The 15,902-nt window shown below is 42.3% G+C and overlaps 1 protein-coding gene across 1 annotated transcript; it reads left to right on the forward strand.

The window, feature by feature from the left end:
* The first annotated feature begins 7,120 nt into the window (after window positions 1–7,120).
* On the forward strand, window positions 7,121–14,942 carry slc7a6os (solute carrier family 7 member 6 opposite strand). The gene is made up of 5 exons (XM_080034513.1): window positions 7,121–7,397; window positions 8,260–8,589; window positions 11,594–11,800; window positions 12,388–12,517; window positions 13,737–14,942. Exons 1-5 carry the CDS (start codon window positions 7,209–7,211, stop codon window positions 13,868–13,870), a joined length of 990 nt encoding a protein of 329 aa, XP_079890639.1. The 5' UTR covers window positions 7,121–7,208; the 3' UTR covers window positions 13,871–14,942.
* Window positions 14,943–15,902: the final 960 nt, after the last annotated feature.

Below are 15,902 nucleotides of genomic sequence, written 5' to 3' on the forward strand. Positions count from 1 at the left end.
GGGTTTTTTGTTTTCCTTGACTTTGAGCAGACCCCCTCTCCAGTATTTAGCACACTGGGGAGGGGGCCAGAGCACGGAGTCAGCCATAGCACAGCGCTGGCCCTGACACAGTGCCTTGCTCAGGGACACAATGGTAGAGATGGTGTGGGGATTCCAACCAGCGACCTCATGGTTACTGGGAGGCCCCCTTTATCTACTTGTTAGGACATCCTACCATTGCTTACCACCTTAACTTAACTGTGTGAATGTGTGTGTGGATGCGACTGCCATATATAGCAATTTGAGTGGTCATACGACTAGCAAAGAGCTATATATGTGCACTAAATTTATTATCCCCCCCTCCCCTCTACCCCCCCCCTTTTATTTTATTTTATTTTAAAACTGTGCGTGTGTGTGTGTGTGTGTGTGTGTGTGTGTAGAGGGTTTACCGTCACGCCATATGATTTCGTTTTATTTTGAAAGGTTTAACCGTCACACCATATGATTTTCATAAATAAAACGTTTACGAGGTACACCTGTAATTCTCTCTTTCTTCTAAGTGTTTAGTCTAAAGTGTTTTAATAGGGAGGTGTTATGCATGGTTGGGTCTTGAGAATGGTTGCAGTTTTTTTTTTGCCAAATTAAGAAGCGCTTTTATTTAATTGTATTACATTTGTCTTTATCTAGTGTGTGTGTGTGTGTGTGTGTGTGTGTGTGTGTGTGTGTGTGTGTGTGTGTGTGTGTGTGTGTGTGTGAACTATTAATACTTCAGATAGGCCTAAAGCATTTGTGATGATATTTCAAATAAAAACATAATCCATCTATTCTATTTATCTCTATTCACAAAAAAATGCCAGTAATGCCCAAATGTGAAATAAATATCTGTTATTGTTTGCATCGTCATACTCATAATTGCTGTAATTATGAACACAGAGCTGGGCAGAGTGGCAGCAGTTGCTTTTAGACACTTAAGAGAAAACTACAGTTGTATCTCGGTGTTTGCAGGTGAATACAACGTTCAACTTTTCTTCTTTTTTTTGCTCTACCGGAAGTATTGCTTGTATGAAAATCTGTCTAGTTTTATAACGTTTTATTTTGAAAGGTTTAACCGGGAGTATTACTTGTATGTGATTGCGTCTAGCTTTATACACGGCTGTAGTTGCGGTATGTGGCCACAGGGGGGCGACAACTTCACTGCTTTGAATTACCGGTTCAACTTCTCTTACTTTTTTGACTCTGGCTTTATAATTTATTTATTCAGTGATTAATTATAAAATCTCACTGGAACACATAGAAAATACTATAAGCTATACTGACAAGTAGTTTTGTTAGATTTATAACAAGATATATTGGAATTAATCTAAAATATAGGCCTCCCAAATGTCTTACATTGGGCGATGATTAAGAAAAATAATGCAAAATGTAATGTTTTTGTACAAGGAAATGCTGAATCTCAATAAAGATAAGATATAATAAAGATACGATATAACTTAAGACAAGTAGCCTATATCCCAATATCATTTTAAAACGTTCATGTCACATCATATGACAATTTTATGCACAGACTCAAACAAATCGGTGAATAAATACATATCTAAATTAAAAATCTAAAAGACCTGATACATTTTGAGAAATGTAAGAATCAGTACAACTAAACTAAATAATTCTCATGTCAAACATTTGAATATTTATTTCTAACCTTTTTGGGGGCTTATATGTCATCCACCCATATGCTGTATGATTTCCTGTTTCCATTTCCAAATGTTGTTCATTTCTGATCTATTCATGAGTTTATAAATTAGATAGTATATAAAATACACATTTATAGGCCACATACAAAAAACAATTAGGTTAAGTAGGCTAGACCTATACACGTTTTCTTTTTGTGTGAGAGATACTTTAATCTTAATCTTTTTCTTGTGTAAATAATATGTTTAAATGAATGGATTGAAACATAACACATTGTTGGAACTGTGTATTGATCTTCCTTTTCAGCGTGCTGCGTGATGACGTCACGCTAGTCAAGACAAGAACCCTATGAGCAGGGTAATCAGTCGCCGGGTGCGGTGGCGCGCGCCTGTAATCCAAGTTACTGGGAGGCTGAGTCTGGCGGATCGTTTGAGCTCAGGAGATCTGAGCTGCAGTGGACTATGCCGATCGGGTGTCCGCACTAAGTTCGGTATCGATATGGTGCTCCTGGGGGAGCTCGGGACCACCAGGTCGTCTAAGGAGGGGTGCACCGGCCCAGGTCGGAAACGGAGCAGGCCAAAGCCCCCGTGCCGCTCAGTAGTGGGATCGCGCCTGTGAATAGACACTGTAGTGCAGCCTGAGTAATACAGCGACACCCAGATTTTTGACACTTCTCACAAAAACTAAATCCACAACACACACTCAACATTATGTATTTACAGCTCAAACATCTTCGTTGCTGCTTTTTCAAGTTCTTATTCACATGAAAACCCTTCGCAAAGACGCTGCTCTGCGTGCCCTACAGCGACTCTACCTGACGACAACCGAAACGACACCAGCTGCGCTTAATGCTGCGTTTACTTTCGATATGAAACTTGTCAAGAGAGATTTTATTGTAAGGAGGAGGTCCATTTTGTCAGAACAGCGGATAACATAAGATATGATTTAATGGGCTGTGTGAGAGATGAGCACAGTCTTATGTAGCCTATAACTAACTATGTCACAAACACCCTGGGATTGAACAATGGCTGTTTTTCGGTCTACTAGCTCGTTTATGAGTTAACCCAACTCCTCTATTAGCAGGTCTTTCCCTTCAAAAACTTGCCCGTCTGTTATACTCATATATTTAATAGCCTACAGCAGGGCTATTCAATTAGTTTTGAATGGGGGCCGGTTGGTTGAAATGATCCAAAATGAGGGGCAAGAAAAAAATGCCTAAAATTTATGAGCATCACATCAATAGCTACATATACTGTAAAACACTATACAACGACATAGCAGTGCCTATATTGTCTTTATTTTATCAAATAGAGTTCACCAGTTTATCAACAAAAATCCCTATGTGATTAACATAGGCTGCCTGTTGTTTAAGTGTTTAACAATCTTATCAGTTCAGGAAAACACAATAGGTTAACTCTTCAACAGCTTATCAAAATACATAGAAATAAATGTACTCAAAGTGCAACAGCTTATCAAAATACAGGTAGGCCTAGGTTTACTAAGAGTGCAACAGCTTATCAAAAAACATAGAAATAAATGTAGGCTACTCTAAGTGCAACACCTTACAGTGTTTCCCCCCAAAATTTTGTCAAGGGGTCACTGTCCAGGGTCATGGAATGCGCGGCAAACATTTTGGCTGTATTTTGCTCAAAGATGCCAATGCACAGTACAGAACTAAACAACTGCTTATTTGAATACAAAAAATCTACAGACACTGACTTTACAATTGTGTAATTTTGTTTGCTATGTGACGGTACAAATTTTGTGCAAACATGCAACGTTCTACTGGTGCAATATTATGCAGACACACTAAATACAAATAATGGACCATACACTTGCACTGCGGTACAATCGCACCCGCAAAGCTGCATACACAGAGCAGCTGATACGCTTGGAAGCACATGTGCACATTTATTTACTGCAGATCGCGGCCTTTCGCGCAGTTATGACCATGGAAAAGCACACATCGCGCGTGCTAGTAGCCTACATTAATTGTGCACCACAAAAAAAAAAAAAAAATGTAATGGCCCTGGCCAACAGTATCAAACTATTACCGCGCGTGTGACAGCTGCTGCGGCTGATACAAACAGATATGACACAAGTCCACACTGTAAAACTACAATGACGGTTTTAAAGTCAAAGTAGGGGATGACATTTTTTGCATAAATAGTAATTGCATGTTTGTATTGTCAAATGGTAACACAGTATGGCAACAATAAAATAGATAACTAAGCCTATTTTCTTGTTCAGCCTTATACATATATTTTTTTATTACCAGGAACACCTTTTGAGGTATTCATGTTGGTTGTATACATTGTATGCAATTACATTTTTACAGTCTACGAATGTATTGTGCAGTATTTGCAGTCCGCCGTGCTGTGACGTCTGTTGTAGTCTACCTGGGGACACCTCTTTTGTATCAGGAGTTGACACCCCACCTACCCATAGATAGTATATAAAATACACATTTATAGGCCACATACAAAAAACAATTAGGTTAAGTAGGATAGACCTATACACGTTTTCTTTTTGTGTGAGAGATGCTTTAATCTTAATCTTTTTCTTGTGTAAATAATATTTATAAATGAATGGATTGAAACATAACACATTGTTTGAACAGTGTATTGTGCTGTAATTTGCGCATCTGTTAATAAAAATAAATCTTCCTTTTCAGCGTGCTGCGTGATGACGTCACTCTGGTCAAGACAAAAACCCTATGAGCACAGTGATCAGTCGCCGGGTGCGGTGGCGCGCGCCTGTAATCCAAGTTACTGGGAGGCTGAGTCTGGCGGATCGTTTGAGCTCAGGAGATCTGAGCTGCAGTGGACTATGCCGATCGGGTGTCCGCACTAAGTTCGGTATCGATATGGTGCTCCTGGGGGAGCTCGGGACCACCAGGTCGTCTAAGGAGGGGTGCACCGGCCCAGGTCGGAAACGGAGCAGGCCAAAGCCCCCGTGCCGCTCAGTAGTGGGATCGCGCCTGTGAATAGACACTGTAGTGCAGCCTGAGTAATACAGCGAGACCCAGATTTTTGACACTTCTCACAAAAAATAAATCCACAACACACACTCAACATTATGTATTTACAGCTCAAACAGCTTCGTTGCTGCTTTTTCAAGTTCTTATTCACATGAAAACCCTTCGCAAAGACGCTGCTCTGCGTGCCCTACAGCGACTCTACCTGACGACAACCGAAACGACACCAGCTGCGCTTAATGCTGCGTTTACTTTCGATATGAAACTTGTCAAGAGAGATTTTATTGTAAGGAGGAGGTCCATTTTGTCAGAACAGCGGATAACATAAGATATGATTTAATGGGCTGTGTGAGAGATGAGCACAGTCTTATGTAGCCTATAGGCTAACTAACTATGTCACAATCACCCTGGGAATGAACAAAGGCTGTTTTTCGGTCTACTAGCTCGTTTATGAGTTAACCCAACTCCTCTATTAGCAGGTATTTCCCTTCAAAAACGTGTCTGTCTGTTATATTCATATATTTAATAGCCTATAAAATGGCCTATCAAACTATTACCGTGCGTGTGACAACTGCTGCGGCTGATACAAGTCATTAAGACAACTGTTATCAAACTAAATGAGAACGACATTCTGCTCAATGAATAGGCCCTTGAAATGTCCCCAGTAAAATAAAGAGGTTAACAATAGAAACATAAATTACTATTTATTTTCACATTCAAAGTAGGTGATGCCATTGTTCCCATAAATAGTAATTGCATGTTTGTTTTGTCAAATGGTAGGCTACACAGTATAGCAACAATAAAATAGATACGCCTATATTTTCTTGTTCAGCCTTAAACATATTGTTTTTATTACCAGAAACCAGTGGTGTAGCTCTTTGTAGTGGGTATACTGTGATGATTCCCTCCTAGCCTCTTCTTGAATATGCAGCATAGCATTTGTACATTAAACATATGGCTTATACCGTGGTTAGTTTACACTTTTGTTGTTTCTGCATTAGGTGCAGCAAAGGCAAAAACATTGTACACCTTAGCCTGCCTTTAGAAACACAAAGCTTAGGATTTCTATTCCCAAATGAAATTGGGGGGTATGGGGGTCTCCCCCAGATTTCTTTTATATTAAAATACATTGTTTCCCACCTTCTGGTGACTCTAAAATAGATAAACACAAGTCTGTTCTAGATCCCGGCCCTTCTAGGGGGGTCAGCCCCCCCCGGGAGATCCTTTTTAACATTTTTTTAAGTGAAATGCATGAATCTGGTGCACTTTGAGAGGAAAATTAAGAGGTTTAATCTGAAGAATTGTGTGAACAAAGAATTTGGAGACACTGGGTCGGGTGAATTAGAAGCTATTGAAGAAAGACACATGGATTTTCCATAAAAATATTAATTTAAAATAAAATATTATGCAGAGCCCTCTGGGTTGGGCTTGGTGCTCCTTTTCTTTTATGGAACATATTTCTATGTACTATAGTGAATGCATTTAAATGCAGTGAGAGGAACGAAGCAGAAGAACTCTGTTGTCCAGCTACTGTATCTTTTTTTCCACAGACGAGGCTGAAATAGGCTGTAGACTATACACAGTGCATGGGCAACTGAAGTCAGCCCCATTTCCATTTTTTTTAAATAAACTCAATACACTGTGCTTGGACGTGAACGTGACTTGATCAGTTAACCTCGGATTACCTCCCAGATGAACTGATTCAATTATTAGGCTATTAATTATCTAGACCAACACATTGTATTCCAAATGTTTTTGTATGATACATTACATTTGCATAATATGATGTTAATATCAAACACACAGGGCGGGGGTCCTAAGCAACCGCTTCGCTTAATGCCTCGGGCCGGCTCTGGTTTTCTTTCATGTTCAGTGCATGAGTTGACGGGGTGAATCAGTCGCCACCTAATAGCCTATGAAAACTGCACTGATGATCCGATCTTGAAGTGCTCGCAAAAGTTAATATGAATTTCAGACCGGTTATGCAAACTGAGAATATCACTTTTTCCTCATTGGGAGAAAATAAGTCCCTGCGCGTTTTTGGTGAGCTCCGACAGCACCGTGCGCGTCTCCCGAGGGGACTACTGAGCTGAATGTTGCGTCGCGCTGCCAGTATTTTCGGGTTGGACATCGCCCTTTCTTTTACCCAACAGTCCGCAATGAAAAGGGCCGTGGGTAATGCCTGGTACCGCATCTATTATAAGTCCGTTGCGAATTCCACGGGGACACAGCGCACGGGTTCAATTTATCAATGAAAGTATGACAGTTGAGTTCTGTCACTATCGAAATGGTTACGTATCATTTCGCATTTCTTAGTGGGCATACGGAAATGCTGGAGCTTTCTTAGTGGGTATACTGTGTATACCTGCGTATCACGTAGACTACACCACTGCCAGAAACACATATTGAGGTATTCATGTAGGTTGTATGTTGTATGCAATTATTTGCAGTCCGCCGTGCTGTGACGTCTGTTGTACCCGGAAATAAAGGCGGAGCGCCAGCCCACCAGTGTTCATCCTCTCTGACTGTCTGTCTGCCAGAAAAACTCTGACAGAGCAACAACATGGACCCAAACACGACCATTCTGCGAGTCAAGAGAAAGCGGGGCACCGACCCAGCCGATGCTTTGTTGCTGGCGTGTAAACGTATCCGTCCAGAGACGTCCCAAAGCCCGGGAGAGACGGTACCAGAGCCCGAACAGGCCGCGGTGGAAAACTCTGTCTTCAAACTCGTGGCGACCGTAGCGACACAGGTGAGAGGCCGCTGGCGGCTAACCGTGGCTAGCGTAGCGCCGCCGGCTAACGTCAAGTCAGACCAGACGGCGAATACGCGTTTGTTTTTACCCTCTTGGTAAAGACGTAACTATTTGCGGACGTTTACTAAATTAATCTAGCCATCCAAATATGAAGCTACTCTTCTGTAAACAATGACGCGGCGTGCATTATGTGCTAGTCACTGTTAGCATAGCACTTAGGCTAGTCAGTGTTGTTAGCCCAACAGTACTCGTACGCACATAATTAGCCTGTGCAATGGTTAGCTCGTTTTGTTGATGAATGTAGTTGTGACATGTTTGCAGGCCACGGGAACTTGACTTCAATCTAAAACCAAAGCCGTCATGTTTTTACATTAGAATGTGTTTTAGTCACGTCCATCGCAAATGCATTGGCCTTGCTGGTAAACGCATTCTAGTTGTTTGAGTATTCACCATACAATAAATACACACACACATAGAAATAGTTACAAATACACACAATACTATACATACACACGCATGCATTTTGTTTTTTCAGGTGTATTATAAAGGGAAATGTGATTCAACTAATTTGCTGTCAATGTATTTTCTTTTATATATACCGTCTATGATGTATACTTTCTATGATTTTTCTGCTCACTGAGACATTTTGAGTAGGCAGGTATTCGACTTGAAAATAAAGAAATGCTTTGCTTGGGTATTTTTTGAAGAATTGTTTAGTGCAACTTCTGGGTGGAGTCAGACTGATTCTGGAGAATGCCTGTGTTATTATCACTCCAGATTAGCTCACTCTACCTTTTGAGAGGCAGATATAATCTTGATTCCATGTAATGGTGCTAACAGTCCCTCACCTCCTTCCCAGGATGCCCCTGTTCAGACCCAGGTTCGACAGGCCCTGGCCCGGCCTCGTGTGGCCCACGCTCAGCGGCCCTCTGCAGCCAGCTCACAGCGGGTCATTGGAGACCTGCGGAGCTCCAAGTGGAGCACCAGGAGAGAAGAGCGCTACAGGATCCTGTCCAGCCACCGCACAGGGCTGACGGGCCCCGCTGAGCAGACACAGCCCCAGACAGAGGCCCAGGAGCAGGCAGAGGAGAGGGGGGAAGAGCAGGGCAAGCTGTGGGCTCTGGGGGACATCCAGGTGGTGGATCTGGTACATGAGGATCAAGAAGACGGGGACAAGTCTTCTGGCAAGGTGATTTGAGCATTATTGTAGCTGGTTGCATATAGGGATGTTAAACGACTCATTATTTGCGTGTCGACGTGTCGGAGGCATGAATCGACAAATCGATCGATTTACTGTGCCATTTAAAAAAAAAAAAAAAAAAAAAAAAAAAAAAAATGGCCGACATGGCTCTGTGTAGACTCGAGACATAAAAACTAGTGCTGTCAAACGATTAAAATATTGAATCGCATTAATGTCATAGTTAACTCGCAATTATCACACCCATTCTAATTATGATATTTTAGAAAAAATACACTGAATTACAATGATGTCTACACCATTGTAATTCAGTGTATTTCTTCTAAAATATCATAATTTGCAAATAACAATATAGACCCCCCCCCCCCCAGAACAGCATTCACAAACCTATTGGAACTTCTTACCAAACCATAAAACAACATAGGGTAGCCTGTATAAAACAAATTAGTATTAAGGCTAAATTAAACTGGTTGTTGTAGGCCTAAATGTTTTGGGAGTCTTTCATCCACGGCTTATTTCAGACTGTGTGGAGTGGACACACTATACGCCTGCGAGCACCTGTGGTTGCTATGGTGCAGCTGCAGCCGAGGCTCTAGTCGCCCTTCGTAGCGAAAATTAAAGTTAAAATGAATGACTGCCGGCTGCCACTAACATTCATGGAGGTTTTGGTGTGCGCGCAGGGTTATAAGTAAGACTTTTGCAAATGATAAGCTTTCTTTTCTGTTCTTTTTCCGCGTGGTCCCAGAGTCACACACGGAAGACTAGTGAAGGTCGCGCAGCTGAGCTAGGAAGTGCTAGGTTCCGGTTTCTGCTTCAAAATAAAAGTCAGAATTGACTTGACGTTTTGCCAGTTAAATGCTTTTAATGTGAAATTACGCTGTAGGACATGTTCCTTTTGAATGAACTGTAACTTACCTGCGAGCCATATGTATAGCTTGTGGTGTTTCAGTTGTTCTAACATTACTATTTGATACAACAGCATGTGAAAAAAACACAACGTTTGCTAGGCCATGACGAGCGTTAATCGCGCGATAAAAAAATTGACGCCGTTAAAATGGGTTTGCGTTAACGCCGTTAATAATGCGTTAAACTGACAGCACTAATAAAAACAGATCGCGAAAGCCGTTCCCGTAGACACCGTTAACGGGCAGGATACCCCCGGTTATCATGTTATCCATCAAACCACAGAGTTTTTCTGCACGCGGCTCACTCACTCATACTTGCGAGGTCTCCCGGTGATCGTCACCGTCACAGCGCTACTCGCTGCTTTGCTCGGGCGGAGGCTTTGAGTGAAGGTGATTTAACATCACGGTCGTAGACGAATATTATAACGTTATGCTTTATATGTTGCACTGTTGACCCACACCGGACATGTTATGCGCGCTCATCGCAGAAATGAAGCGCCTGCAGCGTGGGCTCGCGACCACACGTGAACTCGCATCACGGACGTCTCCCATGTCCCCAAAACATCTAATAAAGTAAAACACCCGATTTACCGATTTCTATTTTTGGAGTCGTCTTGAGTACGAGTCGAAAATCGAGCCGAGAATCGACACATTGTTCACATCCCTAGTTGCATATAGGAATAATTTAGGAAGAGGAATTTTTCTGTTACGGTATTAATTACCATACTTCATATTATACATTTTTACTTCAACAATACTGATTATATCTGTGGGCCTCATATGTTTTACACACACCGGTCCGACTACCAACCGTCGCCAGAAAATGGAGTCTGCCGATGCAGGCAGCTTCATTTTCCCCGACGCTGTCAAAAAAAATGCGACACACGAGCCGACTACCGGCTTGCCGTACGATCTGCGCTTGCGCCGGATGACATTAAGTAGCTGTTATCATAACGTAGGCTGTCATTATAACGGAGAGAATGCATGCTGCAGACAGACACACACACACACACACACACACACACACACACACACACACACACACACACACACACACACACACACACACACACGTGGCCGCTCCTCGCCCAAACTACCTCAACTATTTCTGAAAACATGTGAAAACGTCATGCACGGACGATCTAATGCTGTGTGCTGATTGTGTTTTAGCCTACATAACAATCCGAACATTCTCCGATTTTATCGATAGCTTCCTAAATCTTGTTTGACGAAAGTGAAACTAATATCTGCTCCGCTGCCGTGACAGAGCAGATACGGACGAGCCCTCCACCAATCAAATTGCTCCGGCTGAAAGACTGCCCTACGCCGATTGAACATGTTGAATCGGCTGAAAAGAAGCCCGACGACATCTACAACGGCCGATGTCACCAAACACACCAAACAGATTTGTGTCCCCGCCCCCTCAAGACTCTCCGACGATGTCCGACGCACGATTATCGGGCCGGTGTGTCCTGGCCTTTAGGCTAATATCAACTTGTTATGAACAAGCTAAGAACGAGTGGTCTACCGCTTTAGGTTTCTCAAAGCAGGGCTTTAGACAAACCAATATCACTCCTATAAACTGGGTGCAGGCCACGTCTTTTGTAGCCTTCCAGTTGGATTCACATTCAACAAGTTATTTTCATTAGTGTGGTCTGTGTGTGTGATTTATAATTTTCTAAACGGGATTTCCTTTTGCTATATTATCAGCAGTGTTGAATTTGATAAGCATTTCATTCTCCTCCTCTTACCGATTACCCTCATTTAACCGCTGGAAAGATGTCTGGAGCGGCTCAGTACGTCATGCATCGACCCGACAGCTTGAAACTTTAAGGTTCAGTCCACGCCCGCTGTGTTTTATACTCGTACTTTACCAACAGAAACGTGAACATTTTGATATGCAGCTGTCTCACCGACTCAAGTCTCAGCTGCTCACGGGAGTAAACAATTTAGTAGTTTGCCTCCTTATTGTATAGTGTGATGCCTGCCTCTGTTCATCTGTTTAATGTTACACGTCCAGGCATTATTCAGCATTGTTAGTATGGATTTGTCTTCAGTATTGATGAATTGAGTCTGTGTCTTTGTTTTAGATGGTGCCCTCAGACCCAGAGGTGATCCTGTGTAACAGCACCAAGCTGCTGCGTGAGCGTCTTGACGTGTCAGGACAGAGCCTGGGCTCAGAGCACCGTGAGCAGGAGGAGGACTACGTCTATGACCTGTACTACCAGGAGACTGTGGCCCCCGGCTGGATCCAGGACATCCTGTCTGTCAGGGCCTACGCCGATGAGGGAGAACTGGTGTGTGTGGATGGGTGGACGGACAGATGAATGAGTGCTGAAAACCGCAGTGAGTGAATGAAGATATGGCTGAGGTAGATTATCAACTCAAAACTGGATTAAGCAATGCTTTTAGGGCCAATTAGTAGCATATAAACTAGTATCTCCACAAGTTGATGTGCCGGATGAGACCACCATTTTGGGAAAATTGTCAGTGCATCAATATTTTATCCTTAAGTCTGAAGTACATAGCATTCAACACTGGGGGGTGACATTTCTTGCATTTTTGTAATTTTGGACCTGGAAGATCCAGAGAACTTTGTACAGGGAATTGTGCATATTTGATTATGCTAAGAAAGTAGAATATAATATATCTTTCTTGTCCACGGAGGGGGAGTTTTGTCTTTGGCTAACCAACCGAACCAGTAAAAGAATGCATTAAAACGGCCATAGACAACAGGATTTAGACATTAGAACAGCACTATTCTTGTTGTTTTTTCTATTTCTCTGAGGTTTCTCTGTGTGAATACCCCCCCGCCCCCCCCCCCCCCCACACACACACACACACACACCAGTCCTTCAGATAAATGTCATGTGTTTTGTCCTAGGTGCCTGACCTTGTGGTTCATGAAGAGGAAGTGTATGATGATGAGGATGATGAGAACGAGGAAGCCAACTGGAGGAATGAATATCCTGATGACAGTGAAGGAGACAGTGACAGAGAGGAGCGCTACGGTGGTGAGCATTTGTTAGTGTCGGGTATTCTAGTGTGTGCTGGTTGGCACTTAGGCTGCTGATTCTTAACTTGGATTTTCACATCCAGTCATTTCCATCGAGATAACAAACAAGTATGTACGCAAATGACTCATCCTTTTGCGTGTCGACTTGTCAGAGGCATGAATCGACAAATGTATCGACATACTGTGTTTTTTTTTTTTTTGCGGTGCTGGGTGTTATGTAGCCTGGCATTCCCAGACCTACCACTAGGCACTGGCAAATTAAATTTGCTGCGCGTGTTGGTCTGGACACGCTCCGTTGAAGCTTTATCAAGAAGACCAGAAATCTGGGCTCACGTTTCAATTGGTTCTATCTAATATGGGCGGGCCAGAGCCCTTTTATATGGTGCTCTGGGGAGGACGTAACCGGATGACGACAGTGACGTGCATGCGACGTCGAAGCCGTGATAGTAAACATCAAATATGGCTGCGGATATGTTGTGTGAGTTTGAGACTGCTTTGGCCTCGACCCTTAACGATTTGGAAGACGGCACTCAAATCTTTCATTAGCAATTAAGTGGAATGTTCTATTTTGCCGACCGACAACGGCAAACGTTTAATTTAACAGCTGTTCGCTAAACGAAAGGGGCTTACGTCGCCTTGTGCATCGCTCTGATTGGTTGTAGTGCTATCCAACTGCGTGCAGTGGCATTTGAAATGCACGAGTAGAAGCCGCCCCTTGAGTTGGAAATTACTAATGATCGTGGCCAGACCCTCTATCGTTCAAGATATCAGGGTCTGGATTTCCAGGCTAGGGTGTTATGCTGATAAAGAGTGCAAACTGCTCTTCCCTTTTTAATAACACAGCTGTAGCTGAATGTTCAGACTTCTAAATTTGCATCGAAGCCCAAAAAAAAAAAAAGTTTCATTTAAATGCTGTCCATACGTCGGTGGTGACGGTAACTTTGTCGGCTGTAGACAGAATCTTATATAGGGAGGCCTGGTCTTTTTCTCTAGTCATGCATTCAGTTTTTGGGACATGTCACTGTGTATTCAGGCTTGAAAGAAGCATTCGGATCCCCGGCGTCCATCACACCGGAGACGTCAGTGTCGCCAACACCTCTCAGTATCTCACCCAAACTGCTTTATTTATCTTTGGCTTTACACACGTATGCAAGTGTAACAATCAAGTCTTTTTTCCTGGTTGTTGACTTTCTGGTGTGTGTGTGTCATTGATCCAGGTTACTGTGAGGAGGAGCACTCGTACAGCAGGAGGAGCTGGCAGAGCTACCAGAGAGACTTGCTGCAGGAGCTGGGAGGCCGCGCTGAAGAGGACAAAGACGAGGAGGACGAGGACAAATATCATTCTGATTGAGCTGTCCATTATCGCACTGCACTGTCTGTGGACATTCCCAAAGCCCCCTTTTACAAATAACACCATACTCCATTTGACCCTCTGTGTAGGTGAGAGGACTGCACGTTAACCAAAACAAGTCTGACAAAAAATATGCTTTCAAGAAATCCTATCCTACATTGTAGCAATTTATCTGTAGCACTTTTTCAGATTTTACCACAACCTCAAGTGAAGTTTAAAGAGAAACAAGTCTTAAATCAACAGCAACGGTACCCTACATGTTCAAAACGTTCCATTTTATGTGCCAATGTATATAAAGCCCAGTTCAGACCAAAGCTTCGCCTTGCAGCTGCTTGCGACGAGACAGTTTTAGTACGTCGCGGGGGAGAAAGCGGAGCGGTGTGAACTGCTCGTTGCAGCGCGTTGCAAGGCGTCGCAGAAGATTCAACATGTCAAATCGCAAGGTCCAGTTTTAAAACGTCTCAACCGTTTCGTCGCAAGGAGTTGTAAGGTGAATCTTTGGTCTGAACTGGGATTAAGAAGTCTGTTGAAAAAAGGGGTATTCTACCATGAATGAGTGAGGGTGTTTGTAGGGTGAAATCCATCCTCCTCCACTACACAGACGGTGAAGGAGTAGGTGTTATTTTCACAAGGATCCAGAGTGTCTGTTTTTTTTTAAACTATGGTGGAGTGAACTTGTGTGTGGGTGTTGTGTTCAAAGTGAATGTGTGTTAGAAATGTTGCATATTAGTGTTATATGCCCGGTATGCTTTGTGCTGTTAACACTTCTGTAAGTGAGGCGTGTCTTGGACCGTGTGTGTGTGGTTGCAATTTAGGGTGTTTGCATTTTGTGCATGGTAGTGAGTGTGCGTGTGTGTAAGCATAACTGTGTGTTTAAGGTTTTTGCATAATGTGAAAGTGCTGCATCATTTTTTGTTGGAGTGTGTTTGGTTCAGAAATTTCCCCTTTTTTTTTTTTTAAGTTCCGATTGTTTCCCTTGGATGCTTGTTGAATTAAATTTACTGTAAATATGTAGATGTGTATAAAAAGAAAGCTTTCAAAATAAACTTGCAACATCTGAAGTGTTAGTTTGTCCTGCATGGAAAAATACACAGGAACAAAAAAATCTGCTTAAAAAGATCAGTTTGTTACATACAATCTCATAATTCAATAAAAATGTATCTTTCAATTTGAGGAAGGTAAAGAGAAATGCACTTCGCTTGGCATACATTTCCTCAATGGTTAAACAATATTAAAAAACACTTGTTGCAACTACATTCTTTCACATACTTTTTACTTAGATTTTGAGTGACAGTGGGTTTGAAGCATTGTGTATTTAAGGCCAATCAGAAGAAAGGCTGTGCAAATGTTACAATACCGGACTAATTCAACTCATCCCTCAATGGATATCCAAATCCATCTGTTGTCTGTTGAATCCAGCACATTGAACACTGAAGAAGGACAGTATATGGATTTATTGCATTTACATAAAGAGCAGGAAGGTTGGAGTGAACTCGGGTAATTCACCTATACGCTATGTTTGAGTTGACACATTATAAAACTCAAAAACAAAATGCTATCAGACAATGGCAACAAAAGTACATAAAGGCAATGCCACTAGGATGATATATTGATAACTCAAAACCTTCATGTAGCAGCAGAGAAACAAAAGATGTTTTTCATTTTTTCCATCCAGAAAGTGAACATGTCACAAACACACATCACACACATTATCTTTCAGTCAAAGGAGTCAGTCATTCTGGAGAATTTTCTCAAAATCAGTAAATACCTTCTCATGATCCAACTACCTGTCCGTACAAAAAAAAGCTGGTATTAATACACAGCCTAACCTCTTTTAACTAAACAAAGGGGGCCCACTTTGGCTAGCAACAGGAGCGTTTACAGAGCCTAGGCTGTATATTAACACTGGACATTTTTCAGTGCACACACAATACGTACATAGCGGAATGTGAGGAGTTATTCACTGATTTTGCAAGCATTGTCCAAAATCGCTGACCTTTAAAAATGGGTTAAATCAACGTAACAAAATCCA

The sequence above is a fragment of the Ammodytes marinus genome (genome assembly GCF_949987685.1).
Source record: "Ammodytes marinus genome assembly, chromosome: 1".
NCBI lineage: Eukaryota > Metazoa > Chordata > Actinopteri > Uranoscopiformes > Ammodytidae > Ammodytes > Ammodytes marinus.